At 39.1% G+C, this 25026-nt stretch overlaps 1 protein-coding gene across 4 annotated transcripts in view; it reads right to left on the bottom strand.

Annotated features, from left to right (window-relative positions):
- wwp2 (WW domain containing E3 ubiquitin protein ligase 2) overlaps positions 1-25026 on the bottom strand; it is a 185902-nt gene that overhangs the window by 152159 nt on the left and 8717 nt on the right. For all 4 annotated transcript variants that reach the window (XM_069901300.1, XM_069901298.1, XM_069901299.1 and 1 more), the window contains one exon: positions 16955-17038. In XM_069901300.1, the coding sequence (XP_069757401.1) occupies positions 16955-17024 (70 nt within the window). In that variant the 5' untranslated portion in view covers positions 17025-17038. The remainder of the gene's footprint in view (positions 1-16954; positions 17039-25026) is intronic.

Genomic DNA, 25026 nt, shown 5'->3' with positions numbered 1-25026 from the left:
GGTTTCATTTGTTGATAGGATGTAGTGTGAATAAAAGCTCTCATGATTGGAAGGAGAACATATGCTTTTATTAGCTTATAACTGAGGATAGGGTCTTACAGCGGTCTTCAGAAGGGCTCAGGGTTTTGGCGGGAAACCAGGGTTATATTTGGGTAGATGGGGGGGAGGAGCCAGCCATCAGTATAACACACCTCTAGTGAATCTCAGTTCACTGCATAGGACTACTACGTAACTACTTTTCTCCTCTCCCAGGGAACTGTATTTGGGTCCCTATTGTTTGTTGTCACAATCAAAAACAAGAATTTTGATTCACATGATGCCACAATTGCCAGTTCTGTTTCACCACCTTTTTAAACCCCTCCACTTATATGACACTACTTCATCCTGTAATTAATGAAAATTCAGTTCAATGTTAACAGAAAATAAAGCTATTGCTACTGCTCCCTGAACAAAGTTCAATTTAAAAGCACTCAACCAAATTTTAATTTAATTTAGACATAAAGCACAGTAACAAGCCATTTCAGCCCACAAGTCCATGCCGTCCAATTTATACCCAATTAACCCACACCCCAATACATTTTGAATGATGGGAGGAAACTGGAGCTCCTGGGAAAAAGCCACACAGACATGGGGAGAACATACAAACTCCTTACAGACAGTGCGGGATTCGGACACTGGTCCAAATCACTGGCTCTGTAAAGGCATCGCGCTAGCCACGACGCCAACCGTGCTGCCCTGATCAAATGATCAAAACCCAGGATAGGCATTTCCTTCCTAATACCCAATCTTCTCCAACCCAAGGACATTCTGGATTTCCAAATTCCCCAATTTCTTGCACTTTCTCGATGCTAATGCCTTCATCAGCTGCCCTTGTTAAAAGCTCTGGAATTCTTCTTCCAAAGCTTTCCACCTCTCTCCTCTCCAAGATGCAATTATAGATATATCTTTGATGTAGCTTTAATCACTGGCCTTAATATTTTTATTTTATAGCTGGTACAAAATTTTCTTTGATAATGCTACTGTTCATCTTCTTAGCACATTACTACATAAGGATGCTGTATAAAATGCTATGTTTTACTGAGCAAACTAAAGTTTTAATGTTCAATTAGATCCTTATTAAGGTTAGTTCCATCAGTAATACCAGGTTCAGGAACAGTTGGTACCCCTCCAACATCAGACTCCAAAACAACAAACTCAATCAGAAACTCATTTACGAACTCTTAGTTTGCACGTTACTTATTATTGAATACCTGTATTTTTTTTTGGCATAGTACAGTTCATTTAATGTTTTTCTTTGTTTACTTTTCTCATCTTTGCACACATATCTTTTCTTGAGTACAGTTTTTTGCTCAACTGATAAGTAGAAATTCTGCCTGGCTGCAAGATAAAGAATCTCAGGGTTGTATGTGAGGTCATATATATACTCTGACAATAAATCTGAATTTTAAACTTTGTTATTTCAGCATCAGCTTCACATTACAAAAATATTCACAAGTTTTATTAAATGATTAAAAGCTGGGTGGAAATTGAGGACTTCTCAGTGGAGCAGCACTGTCGTGACAATCTGGTTAAACTGAATGCATCATATGTGTCATATTACTCCCCTCCAGGAATATTGCTTTTATTCCATTCCGTAACAGATGCTGTCTAACAGGTGCTGAAGCCATCCACCCAATCCCAATAGGATTAGAATTCTAGGATTTTATACTCTCCCTTTTGTAATAAAGGATACAACGTTCAATTTCTTATTAATGCTAGTGAGAATTTAACATCAGATTAATGAGAAAAAAAATGATTTTTCAATTTCTCAGTAAATTCTCTCAAAAAAAAGACACTGATTCCCTGAGGTCTAGATTTTTGACAGATTGTGTCTGTTGTCTTTAGAGTTGCTTCAAGTTCAGGTTTATTATCATTTGACTGTATATAACTTGATGGTCCAGAACACTGCTCACACATTTAATACACGGGACCATATAACCATATAACCATTTATGGAGCGGAAAAAGGCCATGTTGGCCTTCTGAGTCCACACCGGTTCACTGATTTTGTGCACTCTCTTCAGGCATTGGTCCCAGTAGATCTTCAATCAATAACGATGGGCAAATTCAATGCAGGTGGAATCAGTCGTAGATAATCTTGCATGGAAGACCTGGTTGAGAGAATACCATGTCCTTTTCCCATTTGGGTAGCATTCTATTCACATGACAGAGCTCAATATCTGTTTCAGGAGTCTGGTGTTAGTGGACAATTGTTTTGAGCTAAATGAGGTTAAAACTCAAGCCTTTGAATGCCTAGAGAATGTCACTGTGAATGCTTGTAACCATATGAAGATACAGGTATATTCATATTTCCCCAATTGAAATTGGGTCAGCAACTTGACTGAACAAAGATACATGTAAACCTTCAGTTCAGGGATTTGAGACTTCATGACAGTAGAGGTAAGTGCTGCTGGGGGCATAGTCATTTGGTCCAATTACCATCACTCTATCGGGGACTATAATGATGGAGGCTGCCTTGAATCCTGCAGAGTATGTACCATAGCCAATTCCAGGTCAATGTGCTCATTCCCTATCTGTGCTGATGGAAGCAAGTTATGCAGGCTATGGGAAGAAATGCAGATTACTGTATATGTATCAAAATGCTTACTTAAACCAATACAGATCACGAACTACAAAAAAACATTGAACACCAAACAAACACAAAAACGATCCTTATTTTGATTTCCAATTACAATTAACATTAAACAAGACTTTTAATGAAAACTCTATCTTAAGTGTAAAAGTTCATCAGAATACAATTCTTCTGACAAAACAAATAACTAGGTTATTAAAAAATAAGTTTAGTATCAAACTAAAGTCAATGAGGCTGGTCACAGATTGAATGTAACAACAGTCTTTATCTGCCCATGAGAGAATTTCACCACAGGTAATCCCAATCATTCACTCTCTCACTCAGAGTACATACAATGGCATCGGATGCAACAAGCAATAACTATAAACCCACATGCATAAGAAGTAGAGGAAGATGCAACATTAGTGCCCACCACCCCTTGACCTAGTGCAGGTACGGCACTAAGATTAAATGAGAAAAAGAAACTCAGTACAATGATGATAGTTCGTGTGGACCACAAAAGCCCCGCACCTGTTACTGACACCTTGATACTGATGCTCCAGCGTCAGCTTTGGTTCGTGACCTGGAGTGGAGCTCGGGTTCAATCCTTGGGGGAAAAAAAAGAGACCCAAATGCTCCACATGTCAGGGCAGTGGGGCTGGCATACATGATTAACAGAGCCAGTGGCGACCTATGTGGTCTTTTGAAAAGGCCAATTATAAGGTGAGTGCTCAGCACAGGTGGTCTTGAATGTGATGTAGTGGCTTCTGATCAGGTTCCCACCAGAGAGGTCACATGACCTTCCACACTACAGTAACCTCACCTAAGACGAAGTTTTCACCATGAATATAATCACTACTTGTAATTTAACTTAATGTCCACTTTTCCCTCAAAAATGTCTCTTTGATTATTTAATTCCAGTACCACAAGTGAAGCACAGTGTGTCATTTTGTTGACAGTCATTATGAACTTGAACAAGAAGATTGTAGATTGGTCCACAGACTCAACAAAAGCAGAGATTGATCCTGCCTCCACATGACAACCATCTGCATAATCTCAACTGGAATCATGAAATAGCTATTGGAAACGGCCAATTCCCCCTTTCTGATGGAAGAATGCCAAATCCCCACCACTAGTTTAGCTGACCTGGATATTGTTTCATTTTTGGACTGTACATATGGGTGTGTGATGCATTGACTGAATGAGCTCCAATGGGAAAATAAGTTTTGAATCTTTAAATTCCTACACATACAAACTCTTAACTTAGTTATATTTAGAAGCTTCCACAAAAATAATTTCATAATGTTTATTGGAAACAACTACTATCAGTTTTTGCTATTAAAACAATTATTTTTTTCCTCAATTGACCATATTGTGACTTAACGGGATTGTGTGGTTTGACCTATAATTGCAAACGCATATTTCAAAGAAAACAAATGTGTCTCATTTTTAGCTAGAATTACATTGAAAGATGACACTAATGCAGGGAGAACCAGAGTGTTTTTTTTTTAAACATTGTAAATAATCTCCTTTGAGAGCATCAGGAAAACCACATTTCCAAATATCGCTCACAATAATTTATTTAAAAATTGCAAATCTACTCACTGCACAATAATTTTTGAAATGGAGAATACCACAGAGCTCATAAAAATACATTGTTACATATTGAATGCTCCTTCAGATGGGTCCTGCTCATGAAATAATTGGATAGAGTAGATGTGGAGAGGCCGTTTCCTATAGTGGGGGAGTCTGGGACACAGCAACTTCCCTGTAGAACATAGATAAATAAGAATTTCTTTCTCTAGAGGATGGAGAATCAAGTGAATTTGTTACCGTGGATGGTTGTGGAGGCCAAGTTATTGGGCATATTAAGCAGATCTGGAAGGGAATCAAGCGTTCTGGGGAGAAGGCAGGAGAATGGAGTTAAAAAGGGGATCAACAGCATCAACAGTAACTATTGAGTGAAACTTGAAAGTCTGCAGATGCTGTGATTTCATTGAAAACAAGTCTCCCTTCCCACCAATTCCCCACTTGGAAACTACTCCTGTGACGTCAGGAGATGCTCCACTTGCACCCACACCTCTTCCCTTATCACCATTCGGGTCCCTAAACATTCCTTCCAAGTGAAATAACACCACTCATGAATCTGCAGGGGTCATCTACTATATCCGGTGTACCCATTGTGGTCTCCTCTACAACAGAGAGATTGGGCGCAGATTGGGATAATGCTTCGTTGAGCACCTTGGCTCTGTCTGCCACCATAGCAGAATCTCCCAGTGGCCAACCATTACAATTCCCTGCCCCATTCCCTTGTTGACATGTCTGTCCATGGTCTTGTACTGCCAGACTGGAGCCAGCTGCAAATTGGAGGAACAACACCTCATATTCCTTCTGGGCACCCTCCTTCTGGATGGCATTAACTTTGATTCCTCTAGTTTTCATTTGCCCCCCTCGCCCTCCATCTATCCCTATGTCTCAATCCGCCTCTCTCTCTCTCCTTTCTCCCTTTCTGTTAGCCCCTCCATCTATCCCTATGCCGCATTCTCCTGCTCTCTCTCTCTCTCTCCCCCCTTTCCCCCTCTGCCTCCTTTACGCTGGCTCTCATCACCCCCCCATCAATTCTCACCTTTCCTATCCATACCCAATTAAGACCTTTCGTCCATTGGCCCTTTCTTTTTCTCCCCAGCCTTTTAATTCAGATGCCTCCCTGCTTTTTTTACTCGTACCTTGAAGAAGGGCTCAGGCCTGAAATGCCAATAATATAGATATTACTGCTTATAGATGCTGCGTGATGTGCTGAGTTCCTCCAGCATTTCTGTGGTTTTTTTTCAATCGTAACTATGTTTCCTCATTTCTGGTGACTGTCCCATATTTGATCAGCCATACCTTTGTGCCTGCCTTTCATAATGAATTACTAATAAAGGCTTGAATTATATTATGCAAGGCAACATGCAACACTCTCTTCTATATGAGTAAACGGTAATGAAGAGAATTACAATTTACTTTCAGATTCCTAATTTGTTTTGCTGACTTGACTGAAAATAAAGTAAGTTTCACTTCAAACATTGCTTTCAACAGACAGGCAACATCTAATTCACATAGCCATTTTCAAACATTATTTTAAATTTACACTGCATAAGATAACTATTTGAAAATTAGCAAGTAGGCAGCATTTTTTCTTGCAGCAACAACCAATGGCCAAAAATCTCCAGTAAACATGCCATCTCGTCACAAAACTGTCAGTGCTGAATTCCAACAGTTTGAGAAGAATAAGATGGTTGTAAAAAATACAAATGCGTAACATTTACAAGAAAACTTGATCCAAAACTGGCTCAGTAGTAGGAACCAAAGGGTATTGATTAATAGCTAATAATGTGGATCAAGTAGTGGGAGTTTACAATATATTAGCCTATCCATCCCATTGGCCACCATCTACCCCATCTACAGACGAGTCTGCAGTTCCCACGTTGGCCTCATTATCTGACTGTGACCCCACAAAATTGGAATGGAAGAAGGTGAGAATCAAATCTGAGGGGCTCTCTGAGAAGAAGGTAGGGTATAGGGACTATGGGCTGAATGGCTTTCTATATTGTACATTTTCTCAAACATAATAAGGTTATTGCCATACATACAAGTACAATATACACATGCACCAAAATTCTTACTTGCTCCAGCCAAGTGGGTAGTTTTAAGAAAAAACTCCAATAGTATAGATTAAATTACAGCATGGAATAGGATAATAAATAGAAAAGATAGATTAGATAACAAATAATCATGGTTACAGCAGTCCAAAAAAAAGTGCTTTTCTTTGTGGTCCCAGAGAAATTTATAATTAGAAAAAGGGAAGGTTCAGGAGCCTGAAAGCCAATGGAAATAAAAAAAAAACAAGAGGTGCTGGGCTACAGGCTGCTTTTACTTTCTTCCCAAAGGTAGTAGTGAGAAGAGCTTGGGACGAGGGTGACGGGGATCCTTTATAATATTGGCAACACCTCATATGGCTCTCATCAATGGATGGGAGGATGGAGTGGTGATGTTTGCTGCTTTCTGCTTCCCTGGGCACTCTAATTTCCAAAACAGGCAGTGTTGCAACCTGTCAGTATACTTTCCACAGCGTACTTGCAGGGGCCCCACAGTCGCAGGATTTTAACATAAACCTTTACCAGACTGTTTAAAGCCAGTACAAAGCCGTTGGTAGTTGGAATGGGCGATAGAACACTGTGGAGGAGTGCTGTATCTCCCCTCCTTGCTCTCCACGGGTCCACACCAGCAGCAGCATTGCTGTTGCAGCAGCCATTTTTATTTGTCAAGATGGGGGCTGGAAACCTTGCTCTACTCGACCTCCTTATCATCTGATCTAACTGTGACATAAATGGTCTTCAATATTTTTTGTGTCTCTTGGTTCATCCATGGCTTCTGGTTAAGATACACCTGTGTAGTCTTAGTAAGGATATTTCTTGTTCCAGTTGGTAACCACTGTGGCATAAAAATACCGAAATGCTGGAGGAACTCAGCTGGTTTATTCAGCACCTATAGGATCTTTTTGACAAAGATATATTGCCGATGTTTCAGACATGAGCCCTTCTTCAAGGAAAAATTAAAAGACATTCGGACCTGAGCCCTTCAAATCACTGTGGCGTATTCATTCAGATATGCTGCCAAGTCCTTTGTACTTAGTAGATCCATGCAGTTCAAGAATATGAATGAAGAGTTGAAATTAATCTAATCATCAAATTAATAGGTGTAAACTTTACTGTAACATGGAATTTAGTAAGTTTAATCATTTACATAATCAGTGTTTCAATAGCATGAATAAAAAATAAGCAAAATAAGTCTCTAACTTCATGCCATTTTAAAAATAAGAGGAATATTCCAGAATAACAGGCAGTTTGTATTCTCCGGTGTATTTCTGAATGTTAACTTAAAACAATTTGAACCACAATAAAACTCTCATTGTTTCTGCTGGCATCAAGGTTGCATTCCACCTAATAGCATCTCATTAAATTAGTTTCCCACAATACTATTTTTCTCTTGCACATACAGTATCTCACCCATCTACCCTCTTATCTTTTATTAAAGGTTACTGAGGTTAATTATACCCTTCAGCAGAAATTTGACAAAAACCATGAGGAACATAAGGGAATGGTAATTTTCAAAGAACTTCTGGAGATTTATCTCTTGTATTAAAAATAAAATTGTGTTTCAGAGAAAGCAACAAGAAATGTGATTGTTATCTCAATAGATGTAATGTCAAATATAAATAATTACAGGCCAAATCAGTTCATATCAAATAACATTGTGAACTTTATATCTTCTGCATTTATTTTCTGGACAAATGGATCTATTTCAGTATAGGTACATCCAAGCACTTTGTTTAGTATTGATTTTACAATATTAGATTCACTTCCGGAGCTGGCAATCAAAAGATATGAGTAATTTTGCAGTTAACCACCTCGTCACTTCTTGTATTTATTACAACATCGGCCTTTCAAGCTATCTTGTCGATGCTAGTTTGCAGCAGAACACTCATGTCCGTCTCCCCCATCCCCTCCCTCTTATTTACCTGGATTCTTGCAACTTCTTCTTTCATGTGCCCATTATCTTCTCTGATTCTTTTGCCACTTACCTCCACCAGGATCATTCGCAACAGCCAATTAACATAGCATTATCTCTGAAATGCAGGAATAAACCAGAGAATCCAGGTGGCCACCACACAATCACAGGGAGAATGTGCATACTTCACACAGACACCTGGTTCACTGGAACTATAAGGCAGCAGCACTTTGCCACACAGATCAGTCTGCTTATTTTATTGTATAGCCATCTGCCTATCAGTCATGGTTGCCAAAGGAACATGCCACTGAAGTAAACAAAGAAGGTGTAAAAGACAAACTTGAGGTGGATCTCAGATTAGGGGATGATAGGCTATTAATATAAAATAGAATCATGACTTTCAATATAACCTGATGTAATAAAAAAAACAAAATCAATAAAGTGTGGATCATCAAAGAATTAGGAGGCCATTCAGTACCAACATGACTGCTCCCATCAAAAGTAAGATTAGCAGATAGGTTTCCAAAAAATGGTCTACTTCCTTGGTAAATCACAGCTTTTCAAGGACATGAAAGTGGCAACCCGAGTGGATGGTGAAAAAGGCATGTGGCACGACTGCCTCCACTAGGCAGATATTGAGCACAAAAGGGACCTCATGATACAACAGTACAAAGCAATGGTGACTACACACTGGGAGTAATGTGTGCTGTTCTGATCGCAAGATGTGAGGGGCATTGGACAACGTAATAACTCTCTGTCTGCCTATGGTGGACAAAAGTTAATAATTTCTGATGCTCTATCAATAACTCGAAAGACTGGAGCTAAAGAATAATAGGCTTTTATTTACAATAAATTTGAAGGTGTGCTTTAACCCAGGGTTTCTGAGGAGGGGTTATGATGCTGGAGACTTTATACAGGGTCAAGAGGGAGGAGTCACAGGTACAATCTCAGAGTGGGGCGGGGCCAGATAAATGAGTCTACAGCAGTTCACCACAATTTCCTGAATGTTACATTCTAAATGTAGTATTACGTGACACTAATGGAACCTTTAACTTTAGATATAGGAGCAAAAGTAAGCCCATTAAGTCTCCTCTGTCATTCTAATCATGAGCTGATCCATCCATCCACTCAGCCCCACTCTCTGGTTTCTCCCCATTACCCTTAATGCCCTGACTAATCAAATACCTGTCAAATACAGCCTTAATTGACCTCACTTCCACAGCAGATTCCACTGACTCATGACTCTCTGGCTAAAGTAATGTTTCTGTAACATCTGTTTTAAATTGACATCCTTTTATCCCTTAGCTGTAGGAAGGACTTCAATAAGTTGGAAGGGATGCAAAGGGGATTCATCAGGATATGGCCAGGGCTGGAGAGCTTGATGTATATATAGGCTGTGTCTTTCTTTATTGCATACAGCATAAGAGGCTGAGGTGTGTTCTTCTTTAGGTTTATGAAGTCATGAGGGGCATGGATAAAGTGAATGAATACAGAATTTTTCACAGGGTGATGATTCCAATAAGACACTATGCAGTTATGTTAATTGGCATATAATCACTTGGTTTATTTCTTTCTCCCTTAGTTCAACATTTAGCAATCCTCCAAACCTCTTCGATTTTTCTTAAAAGATGTCATCAGAGTCTCCACAAATCTTCATTTGCTTCTTTTAACAGCCTGGGATATACCTGTATCCACTTTCAAAGATAGCAAACTCTTTAATAATTCTTATCTTGCAATGTTTATCCCATTCAATATTTCACTTTTGTCCTCTTTAACCACAAACAAATGGATTATTCCCATCTTTTGTGAAAACAGTTGCAAAATATTCATTCTGTGCCTGACTTTCATGCTAAATCGCTTCACAAATTAACCAAAGAGGCCCTATTCCTGGTATCTTTTTGTTCTTATTGTACTTAAAACAAATAATTGGATTTTTCTTTTATTTGACTTGTTTGGATGTTTTTTTCATACTTTCTCTTCCCTTATTTCCCTTTTAATTTCATTCCAACACTTCATGCACTCCTCTAGGTCTTCTGGATTGTCATCTTTCTCACAGCTATTGTTTCTTGACCAATGCACTGAAAATCTAAAGCTCTTTCTCCTGCATTGTTTTCTCTCTTTATCCACAGTGGTATGTGGCATCAGGTGCAATCTTTCCTTTTTAAAATTTCCCTGGAAGATTTTAGGCCTTTTCCCACCTTTAGGGAACTGAAGAGCAGAAGGCAAGAAGAGATGACAATACGGAATATGGACCACGATATGCAGCTTGTACACTCTTACTGACCATAATGCCCCAAGGAGATAAATTAATTGAATACCTTCAGTCAAACAGAAAAATTGGTACATGATTCAATTCTTTTTCACTGTGAATAATATCTGACCAGGACCAGAATTTCACAGTCCATTCCACAGTACTTCATCACTGTAATAATTGCAGTTGCTATTTTGCAGGTAAATGCAGAGACAAACACAATGCACAGTGAGGCCCACAAGCAGGAATGGAATAAATGATCAGTTAATCTAATTGGGTGGTAGCTACAGAAGATGATTGCTGACCAGGATAAATGAATATCCATTTTTCCCTCAAAAGGAAAAATGCAATGAGAGAATTAAAAGGATTCTAGGCACATACAACACATCAGGTTGGATGGAATTCCTAAATTCTGAGATTATTTGGGGGTTATTCAAATGCACATTAAAAATAATCTGACTACGATAGTTTATCAGCTATTATCAACGTTTTTTGGCTATGGCCCCCTCTGAACCCGCTCAAAGTTTATGGGCCCCTTCCTTGTGAAGAAGCCGTTTAGTTGGTTTCTTTCCTCCTTCTCTTCTACAGACTACATGTAAAACAGAAAAAATATTTAATGATTTCAGTCTGTGGCCACTATTAAATGTGCTGTGGCCCCCAGGGGGGCTGTATAGCCCCAACGAGCATGGCTGGTTTAGATGTTGCCGACAGTAGAGAAGGGAAAATGCTTGGTGTTAAACTAGAAAACAGGTGCATCCAAAATTTAGCACCCATGGTCAGCAAGACTTTGAATATAGCGCCATCTATGGAGATAGATATTGTCAAAGATCAGCGCAGAATTTTCACAATACAATGCGTAAAAAATTTAAAATTCAGACATGTACTTGGTTTAAGGGAAAAGACAAAGTACTAACTGTCCAGAATTTTGTTTAAAGTCTATTCAATTTTAATTATTTTGATAAGCCCCAATGGTTGTAAAGATACTTTTTCAACATCAGACCATTTTTGCTCATTGTAATTGTGACTTTATTCACCTTAAAAAAAATTCGTTACTTTTCTGTAAACACAATAAATGACAGTCAAAATTCACCTTAAATGACTGATTCTATAATGATTTCATTGACAAAAGGCCACATTTGTCCACCTGGAAGAGGAGCACAGTATCCTTGATGGAAATCAGTAGGCTTATGTATTCAATTGAGGCACAGAATATTACAGGCCCTTTAGCCCACAATGTTGTCTACAAACCTACTCAACAAACTAAACTTTCCCTATCTCATGCCCATAACCCCATTTTTCTTGCATCCATGTGCCTAAGAGTTTTCTCAATGTCCTATTGAAAGTCTCCATCACCACTCCTAGCAAAGTATTCCAAGCACCCACAACTCATTGTGTAAAAAACTTTCCCCAATATCTCCCCTAACCTTCCTCCCCTCACCTTGTACAGATGTCCTCTGGTGTTTGCTAGTCTCACTCCAGGAAAAAAGTGTTGGCTGTCCACCCTATCTATGCCTCTCATATACCATATATTTAGGCATAAAAGTCGAGCTTCACATAAGTCGGGTCCCCATTTTCAGCCTCATTTTTTATAGTTTTATCATATTTCAGAGATATAAGTTTACTCCCAAATTTTCTGCAAGGAACGTGCCGGAGACTGGTGTCGGGGCCTCCCATCAACATCCCAATTGCCAAGTAACTAATTTGTAAATTAAGCAAGCAAGTTTTAAAAAAAAGTTTTAAAAAAACCTTTGCTTCTAGCCAGGAAAATGCCAAATGGTGCTGGGTCTAAGTCTTCAGCATCAGCTGGACCCAGAGTCAGCGATGACAACGTCATTCTCAACATTGAGTGTAGGATTGCCCGCAGGAGTGGGGACCTCGGGCTCTTGGGCAGGAGCGGAGACCTCGGGCTCCCAGGCAGGAGTGGGGACCTCAGCCTACTGGGCAGGAGGAGGGAACTTGGCCTACCAGTCAGGAGCGAGTACCTCGGGCTCTCGGGCTGGAGCGGGGATCTCAGGTTCCCGGGTAGGAGTGGGCACCTCAGCCTATTGGGCAGGAGCGGCGACATAAGGCTCCTGGGCAGGAGCATGGACCTCAGGCTCTACAACTGAAGAATGCCTGGGTGGGCTATGGCGGCACCTGGCAGTGGGGAGGTGTTGGGGAATGGCAGCACTGGCAGTGGGGAGGTGCTTCAGGTCATCTTATACTCTGAATCTATGTCAACCGGTTTTTTTTTTAGTTGAATTTAAGGTCTCAATTTTGTAAATGGAATGTAAGCTGACCCTGATTTTTGAGTGCTTTTGAAAATTTCAAGTCTCGACTTACATGCCAAAATATACGGTACATACAAGTGCAAATTTCAATAGCTATAGTTTGACAGTTATAATAATACAGATTCCAACCTTTTCTTTTAAATTTATTATTCAGAATATGGATGTTGTGAGCCAGGCCATTTTTAGAGGAAGTCCCTGATTGCCTCTAAGAAAGTGTTGAAAAGCTGTCCCAATGCTGTTTTGGGGTTGGGGAGGGGCAGTTGACCCAGCAAGAAATGTTTGACTGCAGTGCCTCGTTGCTCTTTTCCTTCCAGTTGGTAGAGTTAATTGATTTGAAGAATCTTTGATGAAGTTGCTGCAATATAGAGAATATTCTCTTCTTCCAAGACAGTTCCTCAGGGCTATGCAAGAAAGCATACTGCTGAAAGAACTCAATGGGGAGACTGCAACCATGTAGGTCAACATTTTAGGTCAAATCCCTGCTTCAAGTCTCGAATCAATTGTCATCTATTGCACAAGTACAACCTGACGAAACAGCGTTCTCCAGTCCTTGGTGTAAAACATGCAGATGCACAAGCAGACATAACACACATACAGACAAACAATACAAAAACAGGACAAGTATTCATATATACAATATATGAGAGACTCCAATGGTTCATGTGAACAGTTCCTTTGGTCGTTCAACATTCTCACTGTTCATGGGAAGCAACTGTTTCTCAGCCCGGTGGCGCTGGCTCTTATACTCCTGTATCTCTTTCCCGATGGCAGCAGCTGAAAGATGCTGTGTGTGAAGTGGAATGGCTCCTCTTCAAACAACGATCCGAGATCACGTCATTATGGGGGCCGGGGGGGGAGGGGGGGAAACACTCAGTGATCCTCCCTGCCACTGTAATGTTCCTGTGGATTGACCTCTGATCCATTTCTCTGCACCAACCATACCACACTGTGATGCAGCAGCCAGGATGCTCTCGATAGAGCTCCTATAGAAGGTGGCCTGTAGGCTTGCCTGCTTCAATCTTCCCAGGAAATGTAGTTGCTGTTGCTCCTTCCTGACAAGTGAGGAGATGCTGAGTATCCATGACAGGTCACTAGTTAAGTAGACTCCAATGATCTTGGTGCTTTTCATTCTCTCCACTACAGTCATTGATGTGTAGTGGACATTAATAAATCACAAAAATCTGTTGACACGTGGTTGAAGTAAAAACACAAAATACTGAGAAGCTCAACAGGTCAAACAGTGTCCTTTATGTAGTTGTTGTAGTAGTCTGATGTAAATGAGTGGACAGTGGATGGTGGTCATTCTTGGTCCTCCTGAAGTCCATAATTATCTCCTTTGTCTTGTCCATGTTGAGAATCAGGATGTTACTCTCGCACCTTATCACAAGATTTTCCACTTCTTCTCTGTAATGCGACTCATTGTTGTTGCTGAAGATGATTACCTCTTTAGTTGGAGATGGTCATTGCTAGGCAATTGTGAAATGATTTTTATGAACCTGTGCCTGAACATTGTCCTACTGCATGAAAACATGGGGTTACAAATTGAATTAACTTTTGTGATCATGTCATGTGGACCATGGAGCTACCATTGTTGATAAAGCAATTGAAGATAGATGGGCTTACAACATTGCTCTAGGAATCGCCTGCAGTGATGTACTGAAAACAAGATGATTTACCTCAGCCATCCACAACCATCTTTCTTGATATAAGGTATGTCCACAATCAGTGTATAGCTTTCTCCTCAATCCCCAATGACCAGTTTTCCCAAGAATCCTTAATGTTGTGCTCAATCAAGTCCTACTTTGAAATCAAGGACAATCATTTTTATTTATCTTTGGACTTTAGTTTTAATTAATTTCACAACCAAAGTTGCAATATCACTTCAGCCAGTGGCCCTGAAAAATTCCAAACCAAATTGTGGTGAGATTATTGCTGAGGAAATGTCATTTGGAAGGTAAAATCAATAGAGTAAAACTTTCATTATCAAAAGTCTAGATGATAGAAAATCCTAATGGTTCAGCAAGTGACTTACTGAGTGTTGATTCTTGTGTTCCCTCCAATGCATCGGAGCCCCAGTTCTGTCCTCCTTCAAATACGCCAAGCCACTGGCTCCCCCTCTTCCTTAAAATTCAGCTAGTTCTGTTACTTGTTTCTCTTGAAATTTACTGGGTTCATTAGATTAATATGGAGCTATACTGTAATATTTCTCCCTGATTTTTCAGGTGATTGAGAATAAACTGATGAGGTTAGAATTAGCCTGATTCAACTTACCCTAACATGTGCAAACAAAATGTCAAGAATTTTCTCGGTGCAGCAACTCCATTTGCTTCAAAAAAAAAGAACCGTTGCAATGGTATAAGATTAAAGTCACTTGCATTATAGATTAGCTCACTTTCATTTTTCCAATTGTTAATGTAGTTTTAAATCATATTTTTGAATGTTTGCTCACCAAAAAATGAAAGCTTTTACATTCTGACAACAAGTGAAGCTTGATCTTGTTAAGAAAATTATTCTCAAGGCTTGATACAGTTCTGCCACGTTATCACAGATGTAAGGTGCTTCACTATGCTGTGCATTACCGTTAAGATTAGAGCTACCTTTGTTTAGGAAGATGCCATTCGAGGATCTATAGAATGCAAGTGTGGAACTACAGTAAACGAGTACAAAGAAGGTGGTAGGGACAAGGAGTTGTGAAGGCCTCATGTTACAAGGAAATTCTAAGCTTCGCCTTTTTTTAATCTTTGAGCCAGGCATTATCTAGCATTTTATATGACATGAATTTTATGTGCCACTTATTAACCTAAACTTGAATATAGTCACAATCTTCCAACATGCTGATAAAAGTTGGTTCATTATCTGAGAAACTACAATAGCAACACATGTGTCATCAGTGAACATCTTGCACGCACAGGTCAGAGTAGCCGATTATGTAATAAAATCCAACCATCAGCTGAACACACCATCTTTTACAATTGCAAAGAATTTGTAAATTTGAAAAAATAAATTACACATGGTTAAACTTTTTTATAACATGAGAATAGTTACAATCTGGAATGCCCTGCTGGGGGAAATGGATAAAGCAGATTTAATCATGGTACTCAGTAGGGAAGTACTTGAAAGAGAAAAAAAATTGCAAGGTTATAGAAGAGTGAAAAGAACTAGTACCAAACTGACTGTACTATCGCCAACTCAGAGGGCTGAAGCACTTCTAACAACTATCCAATTTTTCTGTGAGCACAATCAAAATATGAACAATGCATTTCCATTGCTTTTGAACTGGAAAACCTGGAAATGACCAGTTTAGAACCAATTGCAATTTCTTCATCCATAAGAAAATGGCAGTTAAGGGAGTACTGCAAACACAAGTGAGCATCATAAAATTAAACCTTGGTCATCCATATTAAGTTTAAGGAAATTTAAACCAAAATGGATCATTTCTATTTAAGATCAAATAGGCAGATAGTCAGGATGGGAAAAGTTGACTTAAGATGGTATTCAGCAGTACGGTACAATATGTCAAGATATAAAATCATTTGGTGCATCTTCAAATTTTAAATTCTGCAAACCTACCAAAATCCCAAAATATGCTAAAGTGACCAGATACACATAATCAGGAAAGATTATGCGTTCTTTCCCCTTAAACCCAATACAAAACCGGCTGCGCTGCCATAGTTTCTCTATTTTTTTTTAAAACTTCTTTGTATCAAGCAGTTAACTAGCTTTCCCTTAAAATATAAAACAATTTCTGTCTCAATCACTCTTTGCAACAAAGCTTAACATCCTCTAATAATTGTTTTAAAATAATCCTGTAACCAACCTGCTCCCTCGCTTACTGGTCACTTTCAATTAATAATACTTCATCACTAAATCACTGCAGAAAACAGTCCTTCATTTTCATGCCCCTCACACAAAAATGACCCAACACTGTTCCTAAGATGAATCATTTGCAAACTTTGTCCAGTCAAGTAATACATACAAAACCTAAACTATTTCCTGTCCTTTAGCCATTTTTTTCTTAATCCATGCTGACATATTTCCTCCTCTTCTCTTTCATTTTTCTTTGCAAAAGTTTCCTGAAAAACTCTGGAAGCTTTACCAATTTTGAAAAAATACGGGAATCTGTAGATACTGTTACACAGTTACCAGGACTAGTTAACTCATGTATGACAAAGATTTGGAGGATTAGCCAAAAAATACTATTGTGCCTCATCAATTACAGAATGTAACATCACAATCAAAGTTTGTAAATGACAAGTAGTAACTCTGGACTTACCTTTCAACTTCAATTGGGACTTTTCGAAGGCTTGCTCATTTCCAGCAATATTAGAACTTGGAGTTGCCATGACATCACACCACTCTGGAAAGAAAGAAAATAATGTATATAAAAACATTAAATTACATTCTGTTCTTGCGAATATATGGATCTGTTTTGTGAGGAAAATTGTGTCCTATATCTAAAAAGTTCAGGAGGAAGTCAGGGGAACATGATCCAGTCCTCATCGAGGGCTCAGTAGTGGAGAGGATCAAGAATTTCAAATTCCTGAGAGTCAACATCTCTGAGGATCTGTCCTGGAGCCTCTATGCTGATGCAATCATAAAGAAGGTTCACTGGCGGTAATACTTTGTGAGGTGCCTGAGGCAGTTTGGTATGTCACCGAAGATTCTCATAATCTTCTACAGGTATACTGTGGAGAGCATTCTGGCTGGTTGCATCTCTGCCTGGTATGGAGGCGCCAACTCTCAAGACAAGAATAAACTCCAGAGGTTTTATATAGTCAGGATAATGTGAACTATTTTGTAACCGTGTAAGAATACACTGTAGCAACTGTAGTGCACCACCGTGGGGTGTATGTGTCTGTGTGTGGACAGTTATTTGAGATGGTGGAAGGCATCAGTAAGTAAAATCTCTTCTGTTATTTGAATCTTGCATCTCTAAGTTATTTAAGAAGCCTCCCAAGTAACACAGAGACATAACATGGTGGCAGTGGTATAAAAGAACAAGAATAAAGCCATACAATTGATTGTAAGTCACTGAAATATGAAGGGGAAGAAGAGAAAAAACATCACTGAAAAAAATGTTGGGCAACAGCAGTTCTCCCAGTGATGACTGGGAGGCTGAAGACATTGATGAATCATTTAAAAAGTTTCAGCAGAAGTGCAATTTAGCATTCAAAAGCTATTATAAAAATGAAACAGTCGAGGAGAAAATCAGTTATAAACTTCTCTGGACAATTGAGCGAGTTCTTGACATTTAATAGCTTACAGAGGTGGAGAAAAATGATCCAGAGCAGATATTTGCAAAGTTTGCTTTCCATCTTGAACCCAGGTCTAATCATAGAATTAAACACTATGAATTTCAAGGCTTAATGCAAGAGACTGATGAAACTGTTGATAACTTCCTCAATGGATTAAAAATTGATAATGCAAAATGCAGATTTAAGGATATAGAGGAAAGATTAATTGATCAACTAATTATGGAGGAGAGCCCATCCCAAAGTGCAAAAGTCTCTTATAGGGAAGGATAGCTTGAAGCTAGCCAAAGCTATAGACACAGCCAGAGCCTTCAAAGTCACGAGGATGCAAATGAAATCCCTATCTATGCAGACCCACCCACATCAAAGTGAAGGAAGGGTTGATGCTATAAAAAACACAATCAGAAAAGTGCAAACCCCCAAAACCTGCAGCAAGTGCGGCAGACAACACCCTTTTGATGACCGAAACAAATGCCCCACATACAGTTCTGAATGTAGAGCCTGTGGCCATGCAAATCACTGGGCGAAGATGTGCAAGTCTGGTATGAAGAAAACAGTAATACCAGTGAGGAAAAAAAGACAAGAAGATCCACCACATAAAAGGAAACAACAATAAAGACTTTAACACCCAGATACTGGATGTAGAATCCATACACCTTCATGAGATGTTGGGTGAGATGAAAGAAGAAAGTGAGTTGCACACAAGGATCCAAATAGAGGACAATCCAGAACAAGCCTATTCTATTTAACCTAAAGGTGAAGCTGGATACTGGATCACAAAGCAACATCCTTCCACTCAGAATCTACCGCCAGATGTTCCTAGAGAACATATTAAAAGGGTATCCAAAAGACGGTGCATTGGAAACAGTACATTTCACATTAACGGCCTATGGTGGAGGATCAAGCAGTTAGGGAGATCTAAGATCAATGGCTGCCATTAGGGAAAGAACATCCTCTGTATGTTCTGAATAGAAGACGCAGAAGACCAGCAATTCGCGATCTGGATAGCTGCTGGGAGTTGCAATTGATCTCTGTCAATTATGAGATCTAGTGGGGAATTTTAGGGATATTTTTTAGTTTTTTTAGCTTTTAGTTTTAGTAGTGTTCTTTAGTTTTTTTTCTTACTTTTTCTTTATATATTTTTGACATACATTTGTTAACACTGTAATATTGCGATTTATTATTGCTTGTTATCATTATCATATATATGTTGATTTAAATAAAATATCCAAAAAAATTGTGAGATCCAGATGAAGAAGTGACACTCCATTGAAGAACCAACCTCCAGTTACAAACAAGGCTGAGCACATGAGCATGTACCCGGAATGCTTTGGTGATTCAGTTTGATGCTTTGGAGACTTTGAATATCACATCGCCATAGATCCAAGCTACAACCCAGTCGTCCATGTTCCAAGGTAAGTCCCATTAAGCTTAAGAAGAAACTGGAGCAAGAACTAAAGGGCATGGAAAGGATGCAAGTCATCGCCAAAGTGACTGAGCCGACTGACGGGATAAATTCCATAGAGGTTAAATAAAAAACAAATGGCCGCTTGAGAATATGTCTGGACCCTAAAGACTTAAATCAAGCAATAAAAAGGAGCCACTACACAACACTGACATTAGAAGACATCAGAGTGGAACTAAAAGGATCCAAAATTTTTAGCAAGCTAGATGCTAAGAATGGGTACTGGAATGTGAAACTAGATGAGGAATTAACACTACTAACAACGTTCAATATTCCATTTGGTTTTACAAATTCCTGCAACTAGCTTTTGGTCTAAAGGTGAGCCAGTACCTGTTCCAACAGAAGATCAATGAGATCTACAGAGGGTGTAAAGATGCTGTTGGCATCGCGGATGACATCCAAGTTTTTGACAGAGATGGAAAAGCTCATGATTTCATCCTCATGAGACCATGGAGAGAACAAGAGGAGCTGGAGTTAAACTTAATGCAGACAAATGCTTTATAAAAGAGAAGGAATGCCAATTCCTTGGAATGGTGTACACTCCCGATGGGATAAAGCCAAGCCCAGAGAAGGTTAAAACCATTGCTGAAATGGAGCACCTAAAGGACAAAAAAGGAACTCAGAAGTTTCCTTGGGTTGGTAAAATACATGAGTTCCTTCATACCGCATATATCAGACTACACAGCAAACATCAGAGAGTTGCTGAAGGAAGATGTGGAATTTCAGTGGTCACCATCACATCAGAGAAGTTTTGACCAACTCAAAGAAATAAAATGCAGAGAAGTGGAGTTGAGATACTATGGTAGAGACAAAGCCCTCACTCTACAAGTAGAAGCATCTAACAGAGGCCTTGGTCCAGCATTGGTACAAGAAGGAAAACCAATAGCTTTTGCCTCAAAAGCACTAACAACAGTCGAGACAAGATATACCAATATTGAGAGAGAGCTGTTGGCGGTTGTATACGGATGTGAAAAGTTTCACAAGTTACTATTTGGAAGAAGGTTTAATAGAGGAAAGTGATCATTGCCCACTGGAACACATCCAGAGAAAGAACCTAAACAAGGCACCAGGTAGCCTGCAGAGATTACTTCTACGACTACAATCTACAATGCTATGACTTCAACTTAAAATAAATACCAGGCAAAGAGATGGTGCTTGCTGCTACCTTGTCACAACTTTCCGCGAATGAAAAATATGAAATGGAAGACATGGGGATCAAGAAACATCATCTCATCAGTGTGACCAGTAATAAATTAAACCAGATCAAACAAGAAACCAGTAAAGATGATGTGTTGCAAATGTAATACAAGAATGGCCGGAGAGGATAAAGCAGATACAGCTTTCAATATGTCAATATTGGTCTATCAGAGACAACATATCGTTGGAGAATGGTGTTCTGGTGGCTGGATCAAGACTGATTATACCTGAAATAATGCAGAAATAGATTTTCCAGAAAATATACGGAAGTCACATGGGAATGGAGAAATGCAAACTCAGAACGAAGTCAACTGGTATATACAAAGACATCGAAAATATGGTGGCTACATGTCAAATATACCAAAAGTACAGAAACAAACAACAAAAAGAGGAAATGATTTCCACAGAAGTACCTGCCAAGCCACAGTACACAGTGGGAACAGACTTGTTCACCGAGAATCAAAAGTGGTATTTAATAGTAGCCTGTTATTACTCTGTTTCCATTTATCAAAAGGGTGAAAGACCTGAGAGCGTCAACTAGCACCTCAGAAATAAGAGCGTTCCTTGCTGAACAAGGAATACCCGAGCAAGTAATAGGTGACAATGGAACACAGTTCACGTCACAAGAATTCAGAAAGCTGGCTGCAGAGTATGGGTTTATTATCAATACATCATCCCCATACTACCCCAAAGGTCATGGGTTCATTGAAAGACAAGTGCAAACTGTGAAACGCACACGAGTTAAGTGTTGAGAAATAAAAGAAAACCCATACCTAGCTCTTCTATAATTTCAAGCAACACCTTTAAAGGCTGACATGAAATCCCCAGCAAAACTTCTAAATGGCAGGAGATATAAAACAACTCTGCCAAGCAAAATACACCCTCCAGAAGACCAGGAGGAAACCAGAAGGAAACTGGCTGACACACAAGAAGAAGGACACCTGCATTATAACCAACATGCACAAACATTGCCAGAACACTTCAGAGGGCACCATGTGCATATTCAAGGGCCAATGTTGAAAACGTGGACCCCAGCAAAGGTCATCAGAGACATTGTGGAGATAGACTCTGGCAATCAGCTGAGGAGGAATAGAATTCACATCCTGCCAACACAAGATGTGATGAAGCAGAAAGCTTTAATACCAGCAAAACCTGCAACACCAATATCAAGTGAGGTATCAAGTGAAGAGACCACAACTACTAATACTGAAACATCAACACAGCAGTTGTCAGGTGAAGCACAACAAGCTACATCACCAACACGTGGACCAGCAACACAGAGCCCAACTGTCACAGCAAATCCACAAGATGGCAAAGCAACATACTGCCGCACTGGAAAGAAAGTGATAAAGAACATTACATTTTTCTTTATCTTGAGAAGGAGGGATGTTATACAGTCAGGGTAATGTGAACTATTTTGTTACTGCGTAAGAATACACCCTTCTCACTGTAGTAACTGTAACGCACCACTGTGGGCCATGTGTGTGTGTGTGTCATCAGTAAGTTAAATCTCTTCTATTATTGAATTTTGCATCTCTAAGTTATTTAAGAGGCCTCCCAAGTAACACAGAAACATAACAAGAGGGTTGTTAACTCAGCCTGCGACATCACAGGCACCAGACTTCACTCCATTGACAACATCTACATGAGGCGGTGTCTTAAAAAAGTAGCCTCTATCCTCAAAGACCCACCACCCAGGCCATGCCCTCTTCACTCTGCTCCCATCAGGAAAAAGATACAACAGGAACCTAAAGACAAACACTCAATGACACAAGGACAGCTTCTTCTCCACTGCCATCAGATTCCTGAGTAATCAATGAACTAAAGACACTGCCTTACTTTTCGTGCACTAGTATTTTTAATTTTTTTATAGTAGTGTTGTAAGATGGTTATAATATAAATGTTTACACTACGAAGCTGCTGCTAAACACCAAATTTCATGACTTGTTCATGACAATAAATTCTGATTCTTCTCCAGATATATAAGTCACATTACATTTACAGCAGTCAATTCCTACATTAATCCTACATAATTATTTTCATTGGCTACAAAATGAAAAACACAAGACAACCATTGCAATGTCTGAAAAGGATGTGAAGTGTATTACACAAATACAAGTATTTCTCAAAACTATATAACTTTCTGCTAGTTCTGATGACATTCTGAAGACAAAATAAATTCAACGTTATAGAGAAAAAACATCATTCTCACAGATCACTATGGTCTGAACAACAATCTACATGCAGGTGCTCACGATTGATATACACACAAATAGAATGAGGAACCACACAGAACAGGAACAGGCTCTTGTGCTAACTAAAATACAATTTAAATTAATCTTTTCTGCTTGCACATGGTCAATCCCACCATTATCTATATATTCATGTGTCCATCTAATAGCTTCTTAAATGCTACTACACTATCATATTTGCTTCCACTACCTCCCTGCAGAGCATTCCAGGCACCTACCATCTCTGCAAATAAAAAACTTGCCTCTCAAAACTCTTAAAATTTTCCTCCTTTCCCCTTCAACCAATATCCTCTAATATTTAACTTTAGAGTAAAAGACTCTATCTACCCGACCTATTCCTCTCATATTACATACTCTATTTCTATCAGGTCATCTCTTACCTTCTGATGCTCCAAAGTAAAAGTATAAGATTGTCTAATCTCTCCTTGTCGCTATACTCTGTAATCCAGGCTACAACCTGCTGAAACTCTTTTGCACATTCACCAAAGCCTCCATATTATTCCAATAATGTGGCAACCAGATTGCACATAATACTCCAAATGTGACATCGCCAAAGTTTTAGGGAGCTGTACATTCTCAACTTTTATACTCAGTGCCCCAAATGATAAAGACAAGTATACCATAAGCCTGCTTTGTAATCCTAACTATTTATGTTGCACTTTCAGGGAACTAAGGACTCTCACCCCAAGATCCCTCTGAACATCAATACTCCTCAGGTCCTACAATTCACAGTATACTTTATTCTTTCATATGATCTTCCAAAATGCAAAATTTCATACATGTGCAGATTAAACTCCACCTCCTATTTCTCTGCCTATCTTTCCATTTGATCTATATCCCTCTGTATAACCTTTCACAATCTTCCTCACCATACAGAATAAAACCCCCAGTATTCGGCACCTGTGGGGATTGGCAGATGCTGGATAAGTGGATGTGCCAGTTGCTTGAGATTATGTGGTGCATGGTTTGGTGAACTAACCTCTTGGGGATGTATTTTTTACCTGTTTATTTTCAGCAATTTTTTTGCCAGTTGCTTGAATTCCCGATAATGGGGATTTTACTGTATAAACATCTCTTACTGTTTTATTCTTGTTTTTCAGCCTCATAATGGCTTCTTTGACTTTCATTGGTACAACTCTGGGTCCTCATGTTGAAAATGGCAACTACAGAGATGATCAAAAGCTTCAAAGTAAGCTTAGCTCTCTTATACCTGCACCAATAAAGCAATTAAACATACCTGAGTGCTCACAAACACCTGTGAAACCAAATGTCCCAAACATTATGGTGCCCTGAAATGGGGGTACTAAGTATTAAAAGTGCTGTAATTTCTACATGGTCAAGCCAAAATGTATACAAATAACCTTGAATAAAATCTGGAATGTGCTCTTTAATTACAAGTGAATTGTTTGATTACAAATTTAAAACTGTGGAGCATGGGGGCAAATAAAGGAAAAAAGTCTTTGTTCCATATATTATGGAGGGCACTGTATATATCAAATAACTGAGGCCCCTGCATTGATCCCTGCAGAACACCAAAAGTCAAGACCTCCAGTCAGAATGACACCCCTCCACTATTACTCTCCCTCTTCTGACACGCTAATTTTGAACTTAATCATCAAGTTACCCATATACCTTAATCTTCTATGAACAACTTTATCAAACGCTTTTCTGAATCCATGTCAACAACACCCACGGACTCTTTCCTCATCAATCATCCTCGTCAACTCCTCAAAAACTCAAATCACATTTGTAAGATACAACCTATCCTGCATAAAGCCATAGTGACAATCCGTAATAAGTCCATGCTTTTTTGGTTTGCGTAAATCCTAACCCCCAAAAAGTCTTTCCAATAACTTTCATACCATTGAATTTAGGTTCATTGGGCTATAAATTGCTTGTTTGTATTTATTGCCCTTCATCAAAGAAACAACATTGTCTATTCTCCAGTCATCTTGTACCTTGTCTGTGGCCGAAGAAAGTACAAAGACATCTGATGAGGCCCCTGCAATCTCCTTTCTTGCCTCTCTCAATAACCTGTGAACTAATTCATCTAATGTTCTTTAAAAGATCCAACACCTCTTCCTCCTTGATATCAACATGCTCTAAAATACCATTAAACCCCACCCTGATCTCACTCTCCTCTTTGATGAACAAAATGCAAAAGTCATTTAGTATCTCA

This window comes from Narcine bancroftii, chromosome 10 (assembly GCF_036971445.1).
Source record: "Narcine bancroftii isolate sNarBan1 chromosome 10, sNarBan1.hap1, whole genome shotgun sequence".
Taxonomy (NCBI): Eukaryota; Metazoa; Chordata; class Chondrichthyes; order Torpediniformes; family Narcinidae; genus Narcine; species Narcine bancroftii.
This window is presented reverse-complemented; position numbering and strand designations above follow the sequence as displayed.